Here is a 26,070-nt window from a genome sequence, read left to right as displayed (position 1 = left end):
ATACTTAATACTTTTTTATGTTGATTCAGATATTTTTATTCATTTAATTCAACAATCAACAGAAAGTTTTGCAGCTGTATAAGCAAAACTTTTTTCATTTTCATTCATCTAAGTGCACGGCAGTGTTCAAGCCAAGTTTCGTTAATAGAAATAAATAGACAGATTTTTGTGCAACTTTTATCTTTTTTTAATAAAGTGTTTACCTTAGTGATTACGTTTATTTATAGCAATTATTTACGACTGTTACTCTTAGCAATATTCTAAAAACTACACAGCTACTATTCTATTCTAAAAACTACAACATTTAGTAACTCATTAATTATGATGAACATAATTTTGTATACGTGCCGTTTTGTTTTGTACTCAAATATCATATGAGGTCGTTGATATAAAGCATACACGTGTACGTTAACAGCGAATAGAATATTTACTTTCGTAAAAATACTCCTATAATTAACTATACCTTTGTAATATATTTACATAGGATATTCCGCTATGATTAGACATAAGTAATAAATGGATTTGCCACTTTACATTTCGCCACTGGAAACGCTAAAGTCTAACATGTAAAGTGGCTTCTTTGCGTGTTAGGTTTTTAGCCTATCCAACAATGTGAATTTGTTTACACTTTGAATCTTAATTTGGAGGAACAATCTTAATTTGGAGGACATAAATTTGGAGGAAAAGTAGCAGAGCGTCTAGTTTAAGTAAGTAAAGTACCACGGAAGTTCAGTTATATTGTTTGTATGGGTGTAATATTGGAAAGATTCCTGTAAGGTAGGCTTAAATTATATCCAAATCCTTACTCCTTACTAATATCCGAAAGTAACTCTGTCTGTCTGTTTGTCTCTTCTTCACGCCTAAACCACTAAACCGATTTTAATGAAATTTTGTACAAAGATTGTCTAAGACCCGAGAAAGGACATAGGATAGTTTTTATCCCGGAAATCCCACGGGAACTAGGGATGGCGATCTAAGATCGATTAATCGGAGAAACGAACTTATGGACCAAAAAGTTGATTATTTTAATCGATATTAGTAAGGATTGAATCGTAAACTATGCATTTGATCAATTGATGATCTTTAGCAAAGTTGTTGTCCATGAGCCCTCGAAGGTTTCAGAGTTGGTACGTCCAATTTTCGCCAGATGGCGTCACTGTCACTCCAATGAAGATACGTTTCAGTTTTATGTATGTTAGTGTGTCATATTATTTTCTTTTAAACGCGGGCGATGCCGCGGGCAAAGACTAGTTGTTTTATAAGTCTTTATGTAAAGTTGATAACAGGAAACCGTTTCATTGCGTATAAGCAGTACACGGTTTACGAGTTCGACCTGTACAAGATTTTTCTTTTTGCTTTCATTTCGGTTGCTGAATCACAGTCTCGATTGGTCAAGGCATCCGCTTCTATTATTTTCGATTCAATCCATTGCCTGAAGAAATATACATCAGTGTACATAGATGGCATCATGTCACCACCACAGAAGTTATCACGACCGGTCGCCACGATGCCTACTAAATACCTAAAAGACAAAAGAAGATTCGTTAAGGAAGGCACAAAAAATCAGTTTAAAAATATGCATAAAAAATAAGAATTGGTGTAATATAGTTCGCTGTTAGAAAGACAAAAAATCTTATTGACGTCTGAACAAGACCTCGTCTAGAAGGTAAGGTATTTTGGCAAAGGGAGATCTCCCGCCGGGCTAGGTGATCATGCCCGGGGAGCGGCCGTGCTCCAACAGTCTCAGTTCGGAGCTTGTACATATGCAAGATTCTTAGAAAACTTTGATAGGGTGATTCAGCGGCGCCATCTCTTGACGAGTAGCGGAAAGTCGCTACAGTATATTTTAAAATACATTTGCATTACCAAGATTTGATCAAATAAAATCGGGTAATATAAGTGTCCTAATACCACCTATCAGCAACTTGGCCGTAAATTACGTAGCTTTGGACAAAATAAACATGGAGTATCTTAATGACGTTTTTTTACTTTTATGGTGAGTGACAATATATGTTATGCACATAATCCGATGCTAACATATTTTGGGTATAGTAAATTATGGTGAGTTATAACATAAATGTTATGCACATAGACCGATGTTAATACATTTTGCGTATAATAAACCAGAACACCCATACCCTTTCCACACAATCCCCGAGCCGGAATCCCCGAAGCAGTCGCTCGTCCATCTCTGTCCGATCATACAAAACATGTGATCCGGAACTATCATCGGTTTGGACGACTGAGATTGATTGCACGTTCTCGACTCCACGTACTTCATGCGAGTTGCTCGCAACTTTGCGGAAACGTCACTTTGCCACTGAAAATACAAAGGATTAAATAAATAAACGTTTTCGACACTCACAACCCCTCACTAGGATCCCCTGTCGTGGGTGCCATGGATACACATATAGACAAATACACAAACACCCAGACTCAGAAACAGAAATCTAAATTCATTATTTAGATATCTGCAGCGCAATATTCTAAAATTGCGGTACGGATTATTCATTTTTGTATTTTAAGTAAAGTATAACTATTAAAACGTTAAATATAAATGTGATATAAAAATAAAAGGTAACTACGACTAATTTCTATAACATTAGATTTCAACTTATCGCATACAAATTACTTAGTGATCGAATAATTACGAGTATATATTTGAAGGTGATTAGAACCCTCTGTTACTCGACTCCACACCACACCTATTTCTGCCTAAGAACAGCAGTGTTAAACGCTGTTGTGTTCTCTTTTGAAGGGTTTAGTAAGAGAGACATACTTATCCGAGACAGTTTAGTCCTCAGGGGTAGCGGCGCATTACTACGCTCTCAGGTGGAAATCTAATCTTATCTGGGCCTGGTTACACATACAAGAAGTAGCCACTTACCATCAGGTGGAATGCTTACTCGTCTCAATCATCATCAACAACCCATTACTGTCCTATTGCTGGGCACGGGTCTCCCCTCATAATGAGAAGGATTAGGCCATAGTCCACCGCGCTGGCCAAGTGCGTATTGGTAGACTTTACATACCTTTGAGAATGTCTCAGGTATGCAGGTTTCCTCACGATGTTTTCCTTCACCGTTTAGCAAATGATAATTAATTTCTAATACGCACATAATTTTGAAAAATCAGAGGTGCGTGCCTGGGATTTGAACCTCGGACCCCTCGATCGAGAGGCCGAGTTTCTTAACAACTAGGCTATCACTGCTATTCACTGCTATCATACTCGTCTGCTACTCTTAAATTATAATTTAAAAAACTTTTGTTTATCTCGTTTAGGTAATATAACCAAATGATACTGTTAAGTTTAAAAAAACACCGTTAAACTAAACTTACTGATACCATCCCGAACCCGGCAACTGTGAACGAATATTTTTCCTTCCTCCACGTGTTGTCGGGCGCAATTCCCACTTTGCGTACCGATGACCCGAATTTTATTCGTCTACCCAACATCAATACTGCTATGTCGTAAAAATACAGGCTACGAGAGTACAACTCGTGCGGCACTACCTTGCATACTTTATATAAAACGCCATGGTTGAAAAACGAGGAACCTGAAAATGAAGATTGAAGAATAATTTGTAATGTAGGTATTAGGAATAAGTACTCATATGAGATTTCACTTAGGAATTTAGGTTACACGTGTCTTTAAGAATATATATCAATATCATATTTAATTCCTTTTAAGGCTATTGGGATATCATATTATTTCTCTTTAATTAGTAACTAAACACTAGTAAACCGACGCCTGAATCGGGACGCGTAGTTTTAAGTACCTATTTACATTTTAATATAAAAAGATGTATTTTCCTTTAAATAAAGTCAGTGTATATCGAACCATCAATCGTTTCATTACTCTCCACTCCATCCACACATCAAAAATTATTTTATAATAAAATGTATAAATAAAGTCCTAGTAATCTATAGCTAAGCCTTGTTCATGACATGATGATATAGCTTTGCAAAAAAATTAAAAAAATATATAATTTTGTTTTGATTTCTTTTTTGTAGTGTAATATAGTTTGTAAAATTATTCACAATATAGTATTTATCAGTATATCTTAATTTCACCGAAGTACAAAGGTACAGAGTTACCAAGACGAACTTCAAATGCATCAGGCTTAAGGTGTCCCTTTTTCCCACGCTCTATAGTGCAGTGAGCCGCTGTCAATATGGTTCGATGGCTAATAATAGACCCTCCACATATGCCTTTACGATTTATGAAAATTACTGCCACATACGGATACATTGCAATAGGCACTTCCACCCCTCCTACGACATGACCCGAAAGTCCCGGAATATGTCCTGAAATTTATATTTTTTATTCTAATTATTTTGAGATGTGGTACAACTAGTAAGGTTCAATCGGAGGGCTACGACCGTCACACTTATTTTTCTTGCGTGAAGCGTTCTTGCGTTTCGGTGCAAGACTGTAGATGCCGGTTAACTTAGAAGTGGTAGAACCCTTTGTGGTTCGACTCCGGCGGCACCACCGCCACACCTATTTCTGCCTAATAACAGCAGTGTTAGGCGCTACTGTGTTCCGGTTTGCAGGGTGTGATAAGGGAGACAGACTTTTCCGAGGCGTTCCAGCTTAGTCCTCACGGGTAGCGGCGCATCTGTGGCCGACCTCAGGTAGGAATATCTAATCCTATCTGGGGTTGATTACAGATGTCCATGGGCGGCAGTAGCCACTTACCATCAGGTGGACTGCATGCTCGTCTGCTACTCTTACATTATAAAAAAAAAGTCAGCAATCACATCAAGTGATCATATTAGACCCCAAAAGTGACACACATCTTTACTTGACCAACTTTAGATAGAGCCCTGTTCCATATGGATTTGGTTACAGATGTCTATGGGCGAGCATATTAATTACGGTCTCTACCGTAACAAATATAAAATTTGTATTTATTAAAAAAAATCAACTGAGCATACGACCTATAAGAACCTTCCTTAGAAATTATTAAATATAAATTATGTGTTACATCGACGCACAAACTTTTGTCTTACGTCAAAAGTACATTATGGTCAGTTTTTCTCAATGCCCTTACAGATTTATAACTTCAATAATCATAATGTTTTTTTTACTATTTGCTTCACCGCGTCAAGCGTAAAAAATATTACTATACATATTGTTAGTACATATGGAATGACATTTTGTATTTTACCTCTTTTAGAAAAATAGTTATTGGAATTATTCCCGTTCACATCAGGAATACATATATAAAAAACTGAAAGCAAAAAGTAAATATATTTCATACTTCGCATGAGCTCGACCAGCGAACCACTGAGTTTTTTAATTACAGTTTAATTGTACGGTTTTGTAATTTTGGCTTGTGTAAGACAAACACTTTTAAATTACGTTTTTAATTGAAATTTGTCCTTTTGTGTACCTGTACATTATTAATCTGCCAAGTGTGCAAAATTAATTTCATATTTTGATTGTGCAAAAGTGAAATATGAAATTCCTGTTCACGTAGTCATCGAAATTTGACCATAATCATTATTAAGAACGTAAGAATTTTTAAAATATTATATATATTGAGACTGATCACCCATCGGTTACTATAGCTTGATTAACTAGTAGCTATAGCGTCTAATAGTGACTGTCAAACTATACGAATGTCCAACTGTACCCTTAGTATGAGTTTTTATATTTTTACAAAAATGTCTGATTTGGATTTGTTTACGTATTTCTCGTACATCTCCAATCAGTTCTGATACTTTCCGTTAGGGGCACTGATTGGAATTGTATGGGAAAATACGTAAACAAATACAAAAACAGTCATTTTTGTAAAAACGTAAAAACTCATAATAAGGGTTTAGTTCGGAGACTTTTTAATACTTTATGAATCTATACAGACGTCAAACAATCGACTGTTGACAGATTTTTCACAAAAAAACTGAAAGGTCTAACGACAGCGTTTTAAAACACTGGTTAGTTGCCTAAGCAACAACATAGTGGGCTAAGCAATAGTCGGTTCAAGCGATAACAAAAAATAGCTATCAACCTTAAGCTCATTAGCGAAACCACAGAAACAAAAAAAACTGTGTGTACCTACATAGAGCAGGACAAATGTAGTGAACTGTTTAGTCTTTTTATGGTCTTTTATGGTCTTATAAGGTGGTAGAACCCTTTGTGGTTCGACTCCGAAGGCACCACCGCCACACCTATTTCTACCTAATAATAGCAGTGTTAGGCGCTGCTGTATTCCGGTTTGAAGGGTGTGGTAAGGGAGACAGACTTTTCCGAGGCGTTCAAGCTTAATCCTCAGGGGTAGCGGCGCATCTGTGGCCGACCTCAGGTAGGAACATCTAATCCTATCTGGGGTTGATTACAGATGTCCATGGGCGGCAGTAGCCACTTACCATGAGGTAGACTTTATGCTCGCCTGCTACTAATATTATAAAAAAAAATCAACTTTTTATTTTTGTTACATTTTATTCAAAAACCTCCTTACAAAAAAGCAACCAACTAAGTTACCTGAGAAATGTTTTCCTTTAATTTTCTGCACTTCTCTCCGAATGTTCCTTTTTCTAAATAAGGACTGTTCCATTTATAACTTTAAACGTTAAAGTAGAACTCGGAATAAAATACTGACCTGTTTAACTGAGGGTTTTTACTATTTACCAAACGACGGAACTGTGGTGAATAAAGGTATATAGAAGTAAGATATTGTACAGTTAATTATGTTTTCCTTAAAGGTAACTAAATGGACGGGATTTATATGGTAGAAATATAAGTCGCTTTTCTAAAATTACTATCGCCATATTTAGACAGTGCATAATTTATATTGCTGTAGCGTATTTTTTTGTTAGATAAATGATGATGGAGTCTGCTGGATGGCTGGTACATGCGGGTTCTATTAGAGTCCGTAGTCGCTGCAGTAATTTGTATGGTTAAGTTTAATTATTTAGCCGCTCCTGCCAACAATTGGCCACTGTCATCAGTAGGAAGACATTGGCGAAAAAATATACATTCTATAGGATTATATGCAGCAGCAAAATAAGAACTCATTCTCAATTTTGCTGCCCCTTCTTTTGCCGCACTGGGCAACTGTCCGTAAAATATCAATAATATTGTGGCAGTAATTCCCTGATAGGTCATGTGTTTAACCTTATTTTGAGAGAACATAATCTTGGTTATATAAATAAAAGTATAAATAGTAAAATAGAGCGTATTAGAGCATGTGACAACTACACTATATATAGCATTCCCGTACGGTTGAGTGGGCAATAAGCGCCATCGGAGCGGTGTCGTTTATACGCTCTGCTAGCCTTTACCGTTTACCGATTGGCCACTACGCCGTTTTATGTTTGCCTGGTAACATTTTTATTACATCGACGAGGGGTTAACACTTTGACGTAGATAAATATTTTTTGTAAAGGCGTGTTTGCCTGAGCTGATGGATTCAGGAATTAAAAACTCGTTTATTATACAAAAGTTTGATTGAATTCACACGCATCAGCGTATTTTATTTTAATGTATTTAGAAGTAACCATTTACCATACTATGAAATAGAAGATTCTTTGACATTGTGAGGGATATGTAATCATCGTCCATTAGCGTATAATCTTGGTTATGTAAATGAAAGTATAAATAGTAAAATAGAGCGTATTAGAGCATGTGACAACTACACTATATATAGCATTCCCGTACGGTTGAGCGGGCAATAAACGCCATCGGAGCGGTGTCGTTTATACGCTCTGCTAGCCTTTACCGTTTACCGATTGGCCACTACGCCGTTTTATGTTTGCCTGGTAACATTTTTATTACATCGACGAGGTGTTAACACTTTGACGTAGATAAATATTTTTTGTAAAGGCGTGTTTGCCTGAATGTCTTTTTAGCTAGTGTAGTGCATAAAAATCAAACTACGCAAGCAGGTAGGTATAGGTACCTTCCAAAATAGATACGACTAATCAGGAGATTGAAGGAGTAGGGGGAATCGAACAAAGTGTGTACTTATTTTTTTATCTCTGAGATAATTTTCAAATAAATTTGTATAAATTTCACGCTTAGTGTAATTTATCCATACATTCCAACAAGGGTTGTGCGGGTCGCACTAATCTGTTTAAATTCCTCTCCTACTCAAATAAATCCTGTTTAAATAACCGTAAACTGTCCATATGTGCCGTTTAATCCTTTTGATGTGGATCGCGCCGTGATCGAATGTTAATATCCTCGGCGGTTCACATAACGGCATTTGTTCACGTTAGGCCAACATATTGGGCCAATACTACAGACCTGTATTTTGTACCCAATATAGGTCTGTGGCCAATACCCTCCCAATATTCTGTTACTTATTGGCTTAATGATTGGACAAAGATTCGTTCAAGTTAGGCCAATATATTGAACTCATTAGCACCCAATACTTTTTGGTCCAATCATTGGACAAGGTATCTGTCCACGTTAGACCAATATATTTGGCCACTAGACCTCCACTGCTTACTCGTTGGCCTAGTCATTGGACAGAACATATGCCCACGTTAGGCGAATATGTTAGGCCAAAAGGCATACATGGTTTTCTCGATGGCCCTGTCATTGTACATGTATCATGACGCATAATCGCATCCGAGGCAATTTATTGCACAGCGTTGGTAAACGGTGTTGGTGAATTTGCGTCAAGATTTATTAGCTATTGAAGACCACAATATTCTGATTCTAAGGCATTATTAATTGGTTCAATTTATTGGGCCAACATATTGGGCCAACTTAAAACACCTGTCACATATTGGCTTAACCTAAAAAGCAGCCTTAACGTTTTTAGGAGGTTTCCAGTTTTGATACCTATAATATTTTTTGTGCCTATCTCATTACAAAACAAAAGATACATTCCAAATCCTTTACGTACCTAATTTGTATAATATTTTAATGAAAGACAGATGTGGTTGGCGTTAGGTTGTTATATTGAAGGTGGTAGAACCCTTTGTGGTTCGACTCCGGCGGCATCACCGCCACCCCTATTCCTACCTAATACCAGCAGTGTTAGGCGCTGCTGTGTTCCGGTTTGAAGGGTGTAGTAAGGGAGACATACTTTTCCGAGGCGTTCCAGCTTAGTCCTCAGGGGTAGCGGCGCATCTGTGGCCGAGCTCAGGTAGGAATATGTAATCCTATCTGGGGTTGATTACAGATGTGCATGGGCGACAGTAGCCACCTACCATCAGGTGGACATGCAGTCGTCGCTCGTCTGCTACTCCTATATTATAGAAAAAAAAATTACTCGTATTAAATTAAAATACGAAGATTTTCCTCCGAGGGCGATTAGTTACTCGTACTTTTAACATAACATTATAAATAATAAAACTTTTTATTAAAAATGCTCAGCCTCTCGATCGAGGTCCGAGATTCGAACCCTTGACTTTTCAAAATCACGTGCGTATAATAAATTAATTATCACTTGAATTAAAGCAGGGTGAAAGAAAACATCATGAGGAAACCTACATGCCTGAGGAATATTAAAAAAACCTCACCAAAACACTTTTGGCCAGCGAATCTCACCCTGAATGTAGAGCCATAGACAGCAAGTGGACCAGTCATAGGTTGACGACGATTTAAATATTTAAAAATTCAATGCTCGTTGCATGCGAACAGATGCCTGTAGGTAATAAAATTCATACGAAAACGTTCAGTTACACGTCGGCGTTTGCACGAGAACCAGAGATCTAATTTTCGCAAGCTCGTTACTTCACGCTGCGTCCGATATTGGTTTTCCCTTGGTAACATACGCCATAATGACGCTTTCATTTTAATTATTTATAGTTAAAGTTAATCATTATGGATTACGGGGCGGCAAATAATTTGAAGTGGGGTTCGGGCGATTAAAATGCTTCAATGGAGTCTCCAAGAAAATGAGAACTATGACGTTTTCGATTCTAAGCAACTTGTTTAACAGTTTGGTTCTCATGTACATGTATTATATGTAACAAGAACTCCTACGTCTCCTATGTAAGTTGTACTTGGAACTTGGAACAAAAATAAATTTAACATGTAGCTTTTGCGATACAGATAAGCATGTAGCAAAAGACAGAAAAGTAAATAGTATTTTGATTTGCGGTCTGGAGACAGTTTGCCCATAACCTTTTGGGTTTGAACTAAAAACCTAGCATTAATAAATAATAGTTAGTTATTTTACCTCTCCATGCAGTCCTGGATGTTTGTTTATTTGTCTTTATTGAGAAAATACATTAATTGAGAGAATGTGAAAATAACACCCAACAATAAAATTAAAGTTTCAGAAGTTTCGATATGCATCTTTGTCTTTAGGAAAAGTTTTGTGGAAAGAGTAGGAATGGAGAAAAACTTATAAGGTGAGATTCAGCATAATAATGTATAAAGTGCTGTCTACTGACTCTATGTACATAACTTTCTGTACAGTTTTCAAGTAAAGACTTGGAATAGAGAATTTTGAAAATGTTCTAAATTCTATTTAGGATACCATTTGCGGCGTAACATTATGGTTCATGTTACTATTTATTGTATTTCAAATTAAATGCAATAAAATATAAGTACGCATGAGAAAAAGATGCAGCTCCCTGATGTACCGTGTCCGGGATAGCTCCAACAGCATCCTGAAGATGATAAGCAATAGGGTAAACTGTAGTGATATTTCTCATTGCAGTTTTCTACATTTAAAATTGTAATGTATTTTAAAATTGTAATTGTAATTCAAAAATGAGTCTTTGTTACTTTAAATAAATAATTAAATTATTATTATTGTGTGCTAGGTTAATCTTTAACAATACTATGTTTAAAGAATTTTCTTAAAAAGACAGCCTGTAATGAGTCTTTGTTACTTTAAATAAATAATTAAATTATTAATTATTATTATTGTGTGCCAGGTTAATCTTTAACAATACTACGTTTAAAGAATTTCCTTAAAAAGACAGCCTTATCACTGTTTCTTATCTTATCACTAGAAAAATATCCGAAATATATTTTCGAAACGTAATTATTTATTTATTTCAAAAATACAATTATTATATTTCTCATAATAAGCCCGCGTGCTCCGTTAGTACATTACATAAAATCGTGACTAAACTACATAGTTGTAATGTCAAAGCTAGATGTTTATTAAAATTGTAATGGAGCAAAATTAACAAATATACGTAACTTAGTTACCCGTCTGTCTATTATCTCCGGCCATAATTGAGAAAGTTTGGTTCCATTTGGTATATAAACTTATGTACGGGTGAAAAGTTTGTACTAATAACTCATTGTGTTTAATATCTGCTCCGACAAAACATAAAGTTTGAGATAGTTACGGGTTTAAATTTTGTTTATTATATAACTGACAAAACACGAGACCTTGTATCTGTTTTTTGAGTACCTATTATATATTATTTAATATGAAATATTGTTACAGATTATTTAGTATGACACCAAGTATGTTAAGATCATTTGAACTTTAAAGAGAGCGATTGTCATGAGAGCGAGAGATGAGTCATGCACTCTGACATAAGCCCGCATGACAAGAAAGAGGCCCTTTCAGTGTATTGTTATAACTTGTTTTAAAAATGTTGTAATTCAAAATGGCCGGGATTGTATATGCAATGAATTGTTGATATTTTGATTAAATATTAATTAAATTAGTTATATCTATTCTACTATTTACTTTCTCTTCAAACGTTTTTAGAAAACCGTAATGCAGTAAAATTTAAGAATTAGTCTAAAATTTTCTTACTCAAGTTTGTAAAGGAGAACTTGGATTTCGGTTTTCCTCAGGCTATTCCTCTTTTGATTTAATCTTTGCAAGACTCAAGGCAACCTAGATTTCCCTAAGGCTTCACAGAACTCCATTATTTGCCTTCAACGTGTGGTCGCTTCTTAAAGGCAAATTCAAAGAGTATTTAAAATAAATGCACTTCGCCTTCTTCCTAAGAATTTGTTGTAGAAATTCTAAGTAGTTCTAAAAATTAAGTGTTGAAGAAACATTGGCGTCGAAAGCATGAGGCGTGTAGCGCTACTGTGGTCTGGTTAGATGGATGTTGTATGAGAGTTAGGCACATAGATATTTCGTCTTGGTTTTTAGTAGTTGAAACGCATTCGTGACCGACCTTAGGTAGATAGTTAGGTAGATTTATAGGCGGTAGTGGCATATCCCTGTAGTTCCGGGACAAGAATAGGACTCCCCTGCCTGTCGTAAGAGGCGACTATAAGGGGGCTTCTGGGTTCGTGGCGAGAGTGGGAGTTCGAACCGCCCGGCCAACGATCCCGGGAAGGACGGCGGTATGTGTGGTCCAAACCGCCTTACGCACCAGACGGTGCGGCGAGCCCTAAGCTCACCTGGGCGGAGCCCGACGGGGCAACGCGCTAAAAGGACTCCGGTTGCGTTCCTTTGGAGATCCCAGAGTTCTCTAAGCAGCGCCGAGGACGTCCACCGGGGGAGTTTAAGTGCGGTAAGAGTCCCACATAACCCTGTGTAGCTCCCACGGCAACGGGTACCTTTCGAAGGTTCCCCCTCGTGAACAAAAAAAAGGTGGTAGTGGCTACTTACCACCAGATTGAAGGTATGCTTATTTGTTTCTTGTATATTATGTTTTTTGTATGCAGATATATAATTTTTATAATATAGAAGTGGCAGACGAACATGCAGTCCACCTGCTGCTAAGTGGCTACTGCCGTGGGCATATGTATTCAATCCCAGATAGGACCGGATTCCTACCTGAGGTCGGCCACAGATGCGCCTCGTAAAAGTTTCCCTTACCACAACCTTCAAACCAGAACACAGCAGCGCTGCTGTTATTAGGTAGGATGTATAAGGATGTACCGTAGATATATTGATACATCATCTATATATAGATATCGAACAGTGGTAAAGCATTATAAAGAAGATCTAAAGTCAGACATAGAATTAGAATTTGAAACGTGTTTTCAGATACATAAACGATACAATCTTCTCAGACTTATAAAATATTTTTACACTTTGAAAATTGACATAATAACATTTCCATTTCTGTTCTGTATAAAGTAGCTAAAAGGGTTAATTCGCTTGAGGGCAATTTCAGCGGTGCATATTGAGCGAGCGTTGTCCCCGAGGTGTAAAGACTGGAGTTTAAGGCTAACAACGTTGTATTACTCAGATGTGGATGGTTATGTGTTGTACTGAAACATGTAGTTACGTTGTACCTATGTTCAATGTTTCCATCTTATTAACATATATAGAAATATCTAACGCTCTCATAACATTAAGAGCATATACATAGATTAGTAAAGATACTTCGCCGCCTTGAAATTGAATGAAGCCACAAACGGCTTATTTTAGTAAGTTCTTTTTTTGAATCCTTGACAAATAAAAACATTTTTAGAGAAAATTTACGAATGAATAACTAATTTACGTAATAATTACGTAATTTACGTAATAAATAAATAATTATTTCAAATATTTTAGGGACATTATAGTACGGAGACGTTGTAAACTTTTTTACGCAACTATTTCAATTCTCAAAACTGGGTACATTTTATTGTTCGGAGTGAGTAATCTTTACTAATCTATGAGCATATACATATATTTATTAACTCGTTTTTAGGGTTCCGTACCCAAAGAGTAGAAACGGAACCTTATTACTAAGCTTTTGCTGTTTGTCCGTCTGTCACAAGGCTCTCTTGAATCGTAATAGATAGACATTTGAAATTTTTACAGAGTATGTATAAAGGTGGCCGCTATAACAACAAATTTCTAAACACATACCTATATTATTGGACATTTTTTCTTAAATATCAAAAATGAAATATCTACTCAGTAACTTAAGTATCTACCCAAAAGTCGATAAGCCTGGATAAAAGCTACTAGAAAGAGGAGTTTTGTCATCACGACGTTTTCCCGTGCATGTTGTTGACTGCGGTAAATACACACCTAAATGATTTCCTAGAAAGATGCTGCCGCTGAAGCATATTTAATCCCATAATCGCCTCCTACGACGGGAAGAGGGATTCTAACAAAATACGTTGAAGCGTAATTCTTCGTAAGTAATAAGTAATATCGTTACATGATGTAGGGTGCTGAGTCAGCGGCTTCGCGGTGGCATCCCGTAAAAGTGTTCGTCATTGGAAAAATTGCGGTGAAACGTGAAAACAATGAGCAACACAAGTTGTTACATTTTTTAAGTAGCTATGTTTATATCACACTAAATATACACACACACGAATAACGAGTAAAAATACTCGAGAGATATCATGGGTTATATTAAGTAGTTAAAAACAAATAGATTCATATTAAATTTAAAAACGTATTAAGAATGGATGATACTTTGCAGTTCACAGTACACATAAGTCCAATGGAGAATTACACATGCTCGGCCAACACTCAGACCGAAGCTGTTCATTGTGAACTGTCTCAACTACTCAAGTGGCAGCATAATCCTTACTAATATTATAAATCTAAAAGTAACTCTGTCTGTCTGTCTGTCTGTCTGGTTGTCTTTTCTTGACGCCTAAACCACTGAACCGATTTTAATGAAATTTTGTACAAAGATAGTCTGAGACCCGAGAAAGGACATAGGATAGTTTTTATCCCGGAAGTCCCACGGGTAGTAGGCATGGCGATCTAAGATCGATTAATCGAAAAATCGATCTTTTGAACCAAAAAATCGATTATTTTAATCGATATTAGTAGGAATTGAATCGTAAACTATGCATTTGATCAAGTGATGATCTTTAGCAAAGTTGTTGTCCATGAGCCCAGTTGTTGACCAATTTTCGCCTGGTGGGGCCACTGCCATTCCAATGAAGGTACGAATTTTCAGTTTTATGTATGTTAGTATGTCATATTATTTTCTTTTAAACGCGGGCGAAGCCGCGGGCAAAAACTAGTATTAAATAGAAAAATAATATACACAACCATTCATACTAAATTGAAATATGTATGTGTATGATGGACAATACTTTAGATTTATATTAAATTTAAAAGCGCATTCAGAATGGATGATACTTTGCGATTCACAGTACACATAAGTCCAACTGAGTATTAAACACGCCCCGCCAACACTCAGACGGAAGCTGTTCATTGTGAACTGTCTCAAGAAATCAAGTGGCAGTATTATATTAAGTAGATACGAGTAATCAACAACAACATTTATATTAAATTTAAATATGTATTAAGTTTGCGGTTCATCGGTTCACAGTACACAGTACTCCAATGGAGAATTAAACACGCCCGCAAATACTCAGACGGAAACTGTTCAATGTGAAGTCAACTACTCAAGTGGCACCATCATATTAAATTGTTAAAATTCGAAAAGATTCATAATTAATGTATTAAGAATGGATGATACTTTGTGGTTCACGGGTTCACAGTACACAATACTCCAATGTGGAATTAAACACGCCCCGCTAACACTCAGACGGAAGCTGTTCATTGTGAACTGTCTTAACTACTCAAGCGACAGTATTATAGTAAGTAGGTCAACAACAAGAACATTTATATTAAATTGAAATATTTATTAAGCATAAATCATACGTTGTGGTTCACTGGTTCACAGTACACAGTGCTCCAATGTGGAATTAAACACGTCCCGCCAACACTCAGGCGGAACCTATTCATTGAGAACTGTCTGAACTACTCAAGCGGCAGTATTGTATTAAATACAAATAAGAAAAAATTCAAACTAAATTTAAAAACGTATTAAATTTGGATGATACTTTGCGGTTCACAGTACACATAAGTCCAATGTCGTATTAAACACGCCCCGCCAACACTCAGACGGAAGCTGTTCATTGTGAACTGTCTCAACTACTCAAGTGGCAGTAATACGTTGTAGCGTTGGTTGGATAGGGAATGAGAATTAGCATATATACATGTAGATCGTGGGTAATTGTGTGGTGTATGCGTGAAGGGAACTTGAGTATATGTTTGTGTATGTGACGTTTTAAATTTAGCATTAGAAGATATTGGGGTATATTCAAAGTTATACGGCTTTGCTTTTATCGTATTTAGCTCTCTGAATCTATCAATCACTATGAGTGAAATACCAGCATATCTTCATCTTATCTCCTCTGGGAAGACAAAAGCTACAGTCATCGTAATAAGTTATGTTAAAGTTGTAGTAGATGAATAACTTTTAGATTTCTTTGTAATGGTTATTGCTGTGTGTATTTACCTGTGTGTGAAATTTTATACTTTTTCATTAAATCCTGTTAAAATCGGATTCGAGATTGACCATTTACAGATTTAGATTTAAATTTGCTGTTCTTTGCTACAAAAATGATACATACAAACATTAAGTGACTGAACGTCTTAACTTAATTAATTATTTGTTATTTAGTTAGGTATCTAGTTAGTGTACATTCTTACTTACTACCTATATTTTAACAAAAATGCAAATACAGCTTAAATAAAACTCGGCAAGAATTTAAAGCGAATTCCAAGTAGGCACTTACTTACCTACCTTTGTACTCCGTTTTAAATTGAGGATAATGGTCGCAAAAACTCTGAAAACTAGGGCCAAATCTCGAGACAATTATCAGTGCTTACAGTCGTAATTACGGAGCCCGAGAGGTTACAGCGAGATAAGCGACTGAATCATAATTTACAAACCCGGAGCGTCCTTCTTACATAATTAGTACTGCGAGTGGGAATTATGACGAAGATAGGTGCTTCACCGAGTGTGGGTTCCTTGTTATGACGACGCCGTGTTAAATCTATCTCTGCAACAGACTCGTTGTGTGGATAAATACGAGTATGACCGAAGTTATGTTAGCTGTGTTTCTTAATAGCTGCATGTATTCATATTATGGTTCTTAAACGCGATACAAGTCGTGTCAATTTTTATACGAAGATGAATACAAATAGTTACATATAGAACTTACTTGTACTAATCCGAAGGCGTGAATTTCGAGTTACTGCGCTGCTTTGAGTTTGAATAGGATGGTTGGGTTTCAAGTTTTACTATCTAAGTAGTTAATCGCTAGAAAATTAATGACGCTAATAAATATCATCAAAAACGTAAATTAATAATTCAATGTTTTACGTGATGTACTGAGACACCATGTAAGTAATCTACTAATCCACTTAGCCAAGATGGAGCACTATGATCTCGACCTCGCGATCTCGATCTCGATTCTCAGCACGAAGAAACTCATATTATGTGGAAATGTCATGTTTATTTCTTGCTTTTTGACTGTAATCTGCTGATATTAACATTAAGTATCTCAATTTCATTCATTTAAAAACATTTAAAAACCATTTTCAATTATAAAAAATCATATAATACATTATTTTTAATCGATATTTCATCAATAAAGGTATATAAGTAATCATGGAGGGAGTAAAATCGGTAATGGCTCACATCGACATTTGCACGACTGTTCAGCGACCCACTTCCGATCCGCCCGAGTCCGTTTTTCCCGAACCGGAAATGAGATTTCCCGACAGATATAATGGCTTTCCACGGATTACGTCATGCGAGCCTTGGAATTAGAAAATTTCCTTGAATAATTTATATCTAAAAGGTGTTGTTTGTTTTGCTATTGCTGGGATAAGTGTAAGCAAATGTTGTGGTTAGCTTATTGATTGTAAATAAGCTATGACTTTGTTGTTGAAAATCCTTAGTTTATTTAATACTCCTACTAAAAGTGTTTGAGCAATGTTTTGTAAAGTGCAGTTCAGAAAGATTGCAACAACATCACTTTAGGTACACTATACCATGGTAAGTAGGTATACAATATAGTCATATTTTTACTTATAATATAAGTACTATTTTTTACAAAAATAGAAGGAAAATGTCAAAAATATTTGATATATTCATTTAATTTAGGTTTCAAATTAGTTCACCATTCAAAAGCATCGTATATTGGTAATTAAAACACCATAAAATAAATAATAATTTAACATTGTAGCTAATTACGGAACCAATTTAATTTTGAGTAAGAGCGCTTGAAAACAACAACTGAAAACCAACGGGAGAGGTAATTCAGATTTTTGCAAGCCACAAAAATATCCTGAAATCCAGGTTCAGGACTGAAAAATGGAATAGTGTATTGATACGAGTAGGGTTATTTCATTTGGCTGAAGAGCGGCTGACTGCAGCCACTCAGCCATTTCACGTCGGAAATTTTGTTTCCACGGAGAGCTTTTATAAGCACTACGTTTTGTTTTGAAGCTCCGAGTGGTTTCGTTATTTCGTTCCGGTTTTAACCCTTTCTTTCAATGAGCTTACAAAATACGGTGGAGCTTACGTTGGTTAAATTTAACTTTTATGAGCTCGTCTGTTTACTTTCCATGCAATGGTAAAAAAGATTAGGCTATATACTTTTACGTTCTTTTCTGGGAAATCTCGTTAAACAGGGCATTGGGTCGTTTATAAAATCAAGGAGTGAAGAGATAATATCTAGTTACGTTGTTACCTGCCTTCAAAAATATAAATCGTGTAAAGACGAGGCTTTATTAAAACGTGTTGATGTAGAGAAGTTAAATCACTATCACATGAATTGTCATCACGAAGTCTTTACTTACCCACTCCTGGGCAATGGTTCCCTCTCAGAATGATAAGATTAAGATTAATCTAGCCGAGTGTGGATTGGTAGACTTTACATAACCTTAAGATTTTTTAAAGATCTTTCAGGCATATTGGTTTCCTCACGATGTTTTTTCTTGGTTAAAGCTTGTTATAATTAATTGAAAAAATGTGCATGAATTCGAAAAATCTGAGATTGAACCTCTGACTTCTATCGTGAGAGGCCGAATTTCATACCAATAGACTAAAACTGTTTAAAAGAAACAAAAAAAGTTTACGAAATAATAATTGCATACAATGTTGTGCAAACGTTTAACATACATTGCGCATGTATTACCCATTTACTCGAATAGTTATTGTAAACGTTAAGATTTGTACACAATATCAAATGGATCGCAAACATTTGGCCATTAGTCGCGATGAGGCCGTGACAAATGGTCTGGATAATTGTGTCTGGTACTTTGTAGGTTTGATTAGGTTCTTTCAGCGGCTGCGTGACTTGTTACATTTATAGCTTTTTGTTATAAATACAATTAGTACTACTATTTTTTTATTTGAATGTACAGTTATTGTAAACGTTAGGAATTGCGCACAATATCAAATGATCGCAAACATTTGGCCATTAGTCGCGACAAGGCCGTGACTATTGGTCTGGATAATTATGTCTGGTACTTTGTGGGTTGATTAGGTTCTCGCAGCGGCTGCGTGACTTAGTTACATTTAAAGCTCTTTCTTATAAATACAATTAGCATCTACTATAGTTTTTTTTATTTGATTATACAGTTATTGTAAACGTTAGGAATTGCGCACAATATCAAATGATCGCAAACATTTGGCCATTAGTCGCGACGAGGCCGTGACAAATGGTCTGGATAATTGTGTCTGGTACTTTGTAGGTTTGATTAGGTTCTTTCAGCGGCTGCGTGACTTAGTTACATCTAAGTCTTTTTTATTAATACAATCAGTACTAATGGTTTACTTATGTGTGTGAATAGTATTTCGATAGGGTAAAAGGCTACAGAAAACGTGGTGGTTATTATCATGTGGTTATTTATCATCGCCGAATCTATTTCTGGCTATATGTGTGTAGGTACTAATTTGCAGAGCGTCAGAAACACTCATGAGACGATCCGACTAAATCCTAGTACTATGACTCTAATCCTATCTGGGGTTATAAATGCCTATGAGCTGCAGTTGCCACTTAACATGAGGTGGACTGCGTGGTCCTTTGTTATTTCTGCCGACATCAAAAAAGAGCATATTAATTCGTCGGAATTAATTTTGCAATCAGTTCCTTGACGTTAAATGAAAACATTGTAAGGAATGGTACATGCCTGAAAACTCTTAATAATGTTCTCAAAGTTGTGTGAAGTCTACCAACGCAATCGGATAGCGCGGTGAATTATGGCTTTAACCCTTCTCACTCTGACAGAAGATCCCAACAACTGTAGTAGGCTGATAATAATATTGGTTTAAGGATATAATTAAATATGTTAAAGTTACTGCATTCCGCGGCCGACGAAGTTAATTCATTCATTTTTTTTAAGTGAAATGACGTAATACTTTACTTAAAACGTCATATACAGTATCAAACAAGCAATGGTATCATTATCATCATCATCATCAACCCATTACTGTCCCACTGCTGGGCACGGGTCTCCTCTCAGAATGAGAAGGATAAGGATAAGCAATGGTATATTTATATCCAATTGCCGAGGATAGATTATTGCTTATATTATTAGTAAAGCGTAATTGTATTGAAGACATTTTCATTTGATTTTACTAACTGGATATTTTATTAATAAAACGGTATCTTAAAAGGTAAATCCTAACCCCAAAACCGAAAAGATAACAAACCGACTTTGTTACGATTTTAACGAAATTTGTATCTCTGGCTGAATGCGGGAATATTCTTAAAAGCAACAAATTTGTAAATACAGAGGTAAATGAGAACTTTTATGGTTTAAGCGAGCTGAAAGGGGACGAGATAGCTCAGCCATCTGTTTATCAAAGCGCTCGCAAGCTGTTTACCGTTGCTCAGAAACTTCGTTGAGCCCTAAACATTTTTACAGACATTTTAAGTCGAAATACGACCTAATTTTTATCCATTTTTGCAAGCGCTTCAAACCTAATTATGTAAGAGTGCCTCAATAATTATGTGGACTTTATTTTATGATCGCTAATCTTTTATTTAAAACTACGGATGATATATGGTTACCTATTGTCGCCCACACACATTTCTGTGACTAAATCCAAATAGAAAATTAGTCCAACCTGATCACAAATGCACAATTACTCGTACAACGAATCTTAAGTTGGCACACCTCTTGTACGAGTAGTACCTGAACGCAATATACAATCCAGAACCACAACCACGCAAATAGTGCCACTATAGATAATTTAACGGTGCCAACGTAGTTTTTTTTTATAATATGAGAGTAGCAGACGAGCATGCAGTCCACCTGATGGTAAGTGGCTACTGCCGCCCATGGACATCTGTAATCAACCCCAGATAGGATTAGATATTCCTACCTAAGGTCGGCCACAGATGCCCCGCTACCCCTGAGGACTAAGCTGGAACGCCTGGGAAAAGTCTGTCTCCCTTACCACACCCTTCAAAACGGAACACAGCAGCGCCTAACACTGCTGTTATTAGGCAGAAATAGGTGTGGCGGTGGTGCCGCCGGAGTCGAACCACAAAGGGTTCTACCACCTTAAATACTAAACTACCACCAATATAAAATCCAGAACGACAACCACGCAAATAGTGCCACTATAGAGAATTTAACGGTGCCAACGTAGTCGAAGCAATACGACCTTTGAAGCACCACCTTCAATGTTTGTAGAGGAAGATAAAATATGAAACAAACAACAATTACTCTAAGTAGGTAATTGTTTATTAAACTTCAGTCGGTTCAAGTGAACTATAAATAAGCTGCAGCGTGATACATTTATTGCGGCAGTGCAGCGTGGCGGAGTGAGCTATCTCAGGCGTACGACAACCGGCACCGTTCGACAGGGCGCTATCTTCAAATCCCTCGCTTTTTATTAACCGACTTCAAAAAGGAGGTGGTTATCAATTCGGCCGGTATCTTTTTTTTTATGTATGTACACGAATTACTCCGCCGTTAGTGGACCGATTTTAATAATTCTTTTTTTATTGTTATAGTCGGCGCTCATATTAGACACGCTGTTTACATCGTTACCCAACGAAGTATATTGAGCGCCGCCCTCAGAAATATGTACTAAACCAACATTTATTTCAATTATTTTTTACTTTGTAGTGACATAGAAGTCGGTTGTATTTTTTGTTAAATTTTTTTTCGATTGAACAGAACTTTTATAACGTAAAACGTATTCTTTTGTGGGATTTAATTAAATCAAGTCTCATTTTCTTACTCAGATAATGTACTCGTAGTATGTGAAATAAAACTAGGAAACATTTATTTTAAAGACGAGTTAAGATATCTTGTGTATGTAAGAAACATTTTTTTTCAAACATTTTATTAATCATCATATATCTATATAAACTCCTTTATATATAAATATCTATATAAATCTTTGCGACTTAACCTGATATTGGTATTAAGGAAAATAAAGTATTAGGTGGATACTTGTACTTCATTATATCTACTTTACTATTATTATTGCTACTACTGCAATTAAAAATATCGCATACCTACGATATCGAATGATTTAAGAATAGTCGGTGTTTCGAGTTTTATGAGGCCGCCGCCTGATGTATTACGCGAATTTCGCATTCAGCGCGGACTTAATGCAAAATGTTTTTGGATTTGGATCCGAGCGCCGTAAATAGCGTACTATGGTTCAAAGTTCAAAAGAAAGCTGAATGACACACCTAAACGAGATTGAGGTATATATTTTTTAAATATTTTAGAGGTCTACCTATTTTTTTATAATATAGGAGTAGCAGACGAGCATACTGTCCACCTGATGGTTAGTGACTACTGCCGCCCATGGACATCTGTAATCAACTCCAGATAGGATTAGATATTCCAACCTGAGGTCGGCCACAGATGCGCCGCTACCCCTGAGGACTACGCTGGAACGCCTCGGAAAAGTCTGTCTCCCTTACCACACCCTTCAAACCGGAACACAGCAGCGCCTAACACTACTGTTATTAGGTAGAAATAAAAATATTATACTAACTACTACTACTATTGCGATACTAAGTAGTGTAGAGATTAAGATAGTAAAGAAACTAATCTTTGGCGAATAGCGTGATGAGGTTACTATACCGGTCTGACTCGCAAAGGGTTCCCGGTTTGATTCCCGGCCAGACAGATATCTTAAAAATTAATTTAGATATCTGTTCTGGACCTGAGTGTTTGTGTATTAGGCTTTAAGTACAAAATAAGAGACATAATGGGTGTTCCAACTTAGTACCCTAAAGGCAACATCCAGGTAGGACTCTAATGCTATCTGGGGTTGACCACAGCTGGACGGCAGTTGTCAGTTAATATCAGATGGACTGCACCGTTGCCTATTTCTATATTAAAAAGAAAAATAATAATTTGTTTACATTAAAATTTAGATTAATTAAAGGTGGATTAAAATAGCGTTCATTAAAAACTGCTCATGCGCGGCCTTGCGCTATCAGGCATCAACTTAATCTTTATTATTTTCCGATGAATGCGATTCACACATTCACATAATATTACACAATACCAATTCCGGTTCGATGGTAGCGTATGACGTCACAAGGTTGATAACCGCATCTAACTGTACATTCTATAATTTTATGGAAATAGCAAAGATTGTACCACTTTATTTCGACCAGGTACATAAGCGGCTCGTTGGTCTAGGGGTATGATTCTCGCTTTGGGTGCGAGAGGTCCCGGGTTCAAATCCCGGACGAGCCCAAATTTGTTTTTTGCTTTCATTTTTGTTTGGTTGTAACATGTTAGTTTTAGATTTATATTTAGATTTATCACGTAAGCGGCTCGTTGGTCTAGGGGTATGATTCTCGCTTTGGGTGCGAGAGGTCCCGGGTTCAAATCCCGGACGAGCCCAATTTCCTTTTTTTATATTATCAGGAGAATCTAATCAAGTAGTCTATTTAAAAAAATATATTTTACGAGATATTTACAACACTTTTTGTGAGGAAAAATATTTTCTACTTTTTTTTTTTAAATAACACTTAAGGAAATTATTTTTAAACTGCATTTTGTTTTACAAATTATGTTTAAAATATTTTTAAATTATTTTGTTATTTCGAAATTTACTAATAACCTAGATTTTTTTACTATCAATAAATGCGAAATTTGTTCTTATGTACAATTTTTTGTCACATGTAGATAAGAATTTATCTCGACCTTTTTAACATATTGAAGATAGTTCGCTTCATAATTAATTTTATATTTACAACATAGACTTTAAAAGAAATGAATTATATAGGTTACAACTCTTTATGTGATAAAATTTCAGAACACCGTCAACCGGCTCGTTGGTCTAGGGGTATGATTTTCGCTTAGGGTGCGAGAGGTCCCGGGTTCAAATCCCGGACGAGCCCAAATCCTTTTTTTACTTTTATAACTTTTCATATTTAATAAAAACTATTTTATGATATTTGTGTCGATTTCACAATTATTTATATCAAATTAAGTAAATGGCTTCATTTGTTGTGTGCGTACAATAAATTAATATTTTAGAAATAACAATGTTAAACATATTATGTAAAAAATAAAAATAGTTTAAAAAGTCTTAATCATATAGAGTATTTAAAGTGAAAATTGCTTGAATGATAAGAAGACCACAATATTGAAATAAAAAGAAATCAACATGCACGTTTACATAATACGAGTTTGTCCATGGGCGGCATTTGCCACTTAACATCAGTACCCTTACCAGGAGTCTTTACGTTTCGACAAATATGACTGTTTTGGTATTTGTTTACGTATTGGCCCATACGATTTCCTAGTTCTGACACAATCCGCTAGGGGCGCTGATTGGAATTTGTATGGGCAAATACATAAACAAATACCAAAACAGTCATATTTGTCGAAACGTAAAAACTCCTGGTAAGGGTACAGGTGAACATATGCTATTATGATACTTCTATAATACATATATTCTTAAAAAAACAATCTCAGGATGAAAATTACCTTGTATTTGTAGATCCGAAAAATTATACAATTGCCTTTTCCCAAAAATCACCGTTAGAAACGATAAAGCCGCGTCCAAAATTAATTTATTATGTAGTGTTAGAAATGACTTAAAAACAAATTCAACATGTTGTGAATATAAATGGACACCTTATTTTAATTTAATATTACCTAATAAATTCAGCAGCGAGATAAAACAACTATAAACCTATTGCAACAATAAAATAACATTACATAGCCGTAAGAAGCCAACAACTGAAAACATCTCTACCTACGGCGTTGCATTGAATTGCAAATTATCATTCCACACACAATACCTCTAATAAGGAGAGGGAACAATGGAGCTTGCAGGAATGTTCGAGAATGTTCGAGTATCTTCGTGAAGTATTCGAAGGATCGAGCTCAGATTCATTGACATGGATTGTTTCGAACTTCGTGTATGAGATAGCTTTTAGTAGCTCAGACAATAGGTACATGTATTGTAGGGTTGCTCAAGTGTAAGCAAACAGAAACAGTGTCTACGAGAATGAATATGGATATTAAACCCACGTACTCACGTACGTTTGTGTGTGTTAAATACGTACAAGTATAACAGTGTTGCAGGTAGAGAGATGTTTTAATGAAATTGAAATAATGATAACTGATCATTGATAGTAATGGATAATATTGACATCTCTTATCAACTTAAAATAAGAATGAGTTTGCCGCTCCCGTTGAATAACTTGGAATGTCATTGTCCCTAACCATATCTTTCACACTAGAACACAGCATCAGAACACTGCAGTTATTTTTTACGTTATTTGCACTCACAACTCCTCGCAAGGATTCCCTTTGTCGTGAGTAAATGTACCTACACATACAAAGTTAAATATATAAACACACAGATCCCGAACTGAAATATAAATTCAAGATAATTGCCTGGCCGGTGATCGAACCTGGAATCCTCTGTCTCTGACTAATCATGTTAATGGCCCCGCTAGCCGGTTTCTTTAAATCGACGAATCGAAGTCCAATTGCACCTAACCCTTTAAATAAAAACAAACTTCTTCCTGTTTATATGGTTTAAGTGTTGAGCTCAATAAATCCCACATTATATCATAAAATATTTGCGCATACGTGTGTCCGCTGAATAATTACGAAGTGGGGATTAAGTTAACAACCGCGGTCTACACGGCCGAGTCCACACAGATACCGCAAGGATTTAATGTGTGGCCTAAAATAATCCCTAGTTATGTATTGAGGTGAAAATATCATTTTAATACGGGACTCTGACAAATTTATACAAATGGTAATCTGTGGTAAATGTAATAGAAGCAAGGATAGCTAAAGAGATTAAAAAATCTGAATATAGTAAGATATTTATAGGTACCTATTTAGCAGTGATAGTGAGTGAAACTTGGCGTCTCTATCAGAGGGTCCGGTGTTTGCAACCCAGGGCGTAACCCACCCTTTAATTTTAAAAAAATAATGTGCGTATATTAAATTA

The 26,070-nt window shown here is 36.0% G+C and overlaps 1 protein-coding gene and 3 non-coding genes across 4 annotated transcripts; 3 read left to right on the top strand and 1 right to left on the bottom strand.

Moving 5' to 3' along the window:
* Positions 1-1,320: 1,320 nt before the first annotated feature.
* Positions 1,321-4,252, bottom strand: LOC140747875 (trypsin-1-like). The gene is made up of 4 exons (XM_073080495.1): positions 4,099-4,252; positions 3,331-3,557; positions 2,139-2,320; positions 1,321-1,522 (listed from the first exon to the last, which is right to left on the bottom strand). The coding sequence occupies exons 1-4, from the start codon at positions 4,250-4,252 to the stop codon at positions 1,321-1,323; spliced, it is 765 nt and encodes a 254-aa protein (XP_072936596.1).
* A 19,018-nt stretch (positions 4,253-23,270) lies between these two features.
* On the top strand, positions 23,271-23,342 carry TRNAP-UGG (transfer RNA proline (anticodon UGG)). Its single transcript has one exon. It is a non-coding gene; the product is annotated as a tRNA-Pro (tRNA).
* Positions 23,343-23,420: 78 nt separating this feature from the next.
* On the top strand, positions 23,421-23,492 carry TRNAP-UGG (transfer RNA proline (anticodon UGG)). Its single transcript has one exon. It is a non-coding gene; the product is annotated as a tRNA-Pro (tRNA).
* A 428-nt stretch (positions 23,493-23,920) lies between these two features.
* Positions 23,921-23,992, top strand: TRNAP-AGG (transfer RNA proline (anticodon AGG)). The gene has a single exon. It is a non-coding gene; the product is annotated as a tRNA-Pro (tRNA).
* Positions 23,993-26,070: the final 2,078 nt, after the last annotated feature.

This window comes from Epargyreus clarus, unplaced genomic scaffold, assembly GCF_041222505.1.
Source record: "Epargyreus clarus isolate Ecla_fem2 unplaced genomic scaffold, WU_Ecla_fem_2.2 ptg000015l, whole genome shotgun sequence".
Classification (NCBI taxonomy): Eukaryota; Metazoa; Arthropoda; class Insecta; order Lepidoptera; family Hesperiidae; genus Epargyreus; species Epargyreus clarus.
Note: the sequence above shows the minus strand (reverse complement) of the source record. Positions and strands in the feature narration are given on the sequence as shown.

Excerpts from the sequence above, each read along its gene's own strand:
- LOC140747875 (XM_073080495.1), bottom strand. The coding sequence starts at position 4,252 with ATGTATCCGTATGTGGCAGTAATTTTCATAAATCGTAAAGGCATATGT. Across the intron at positions 2,321-3,330 it reads GGATGGTATCAGTAAGTTTA|TGGCAAAGTGACGTTTCCGC; the intron begins GTTTAACGGTGT and ends TTGTATTTTCAG. Across the intron at positions 1,523-2,138 it reads TCGGGGATTGTGTGGAAAGG|GTATTTAGTAGGCATCGTGG; the intron begins GTATGGGTGTTC and ends TTTGTCTTTTAG.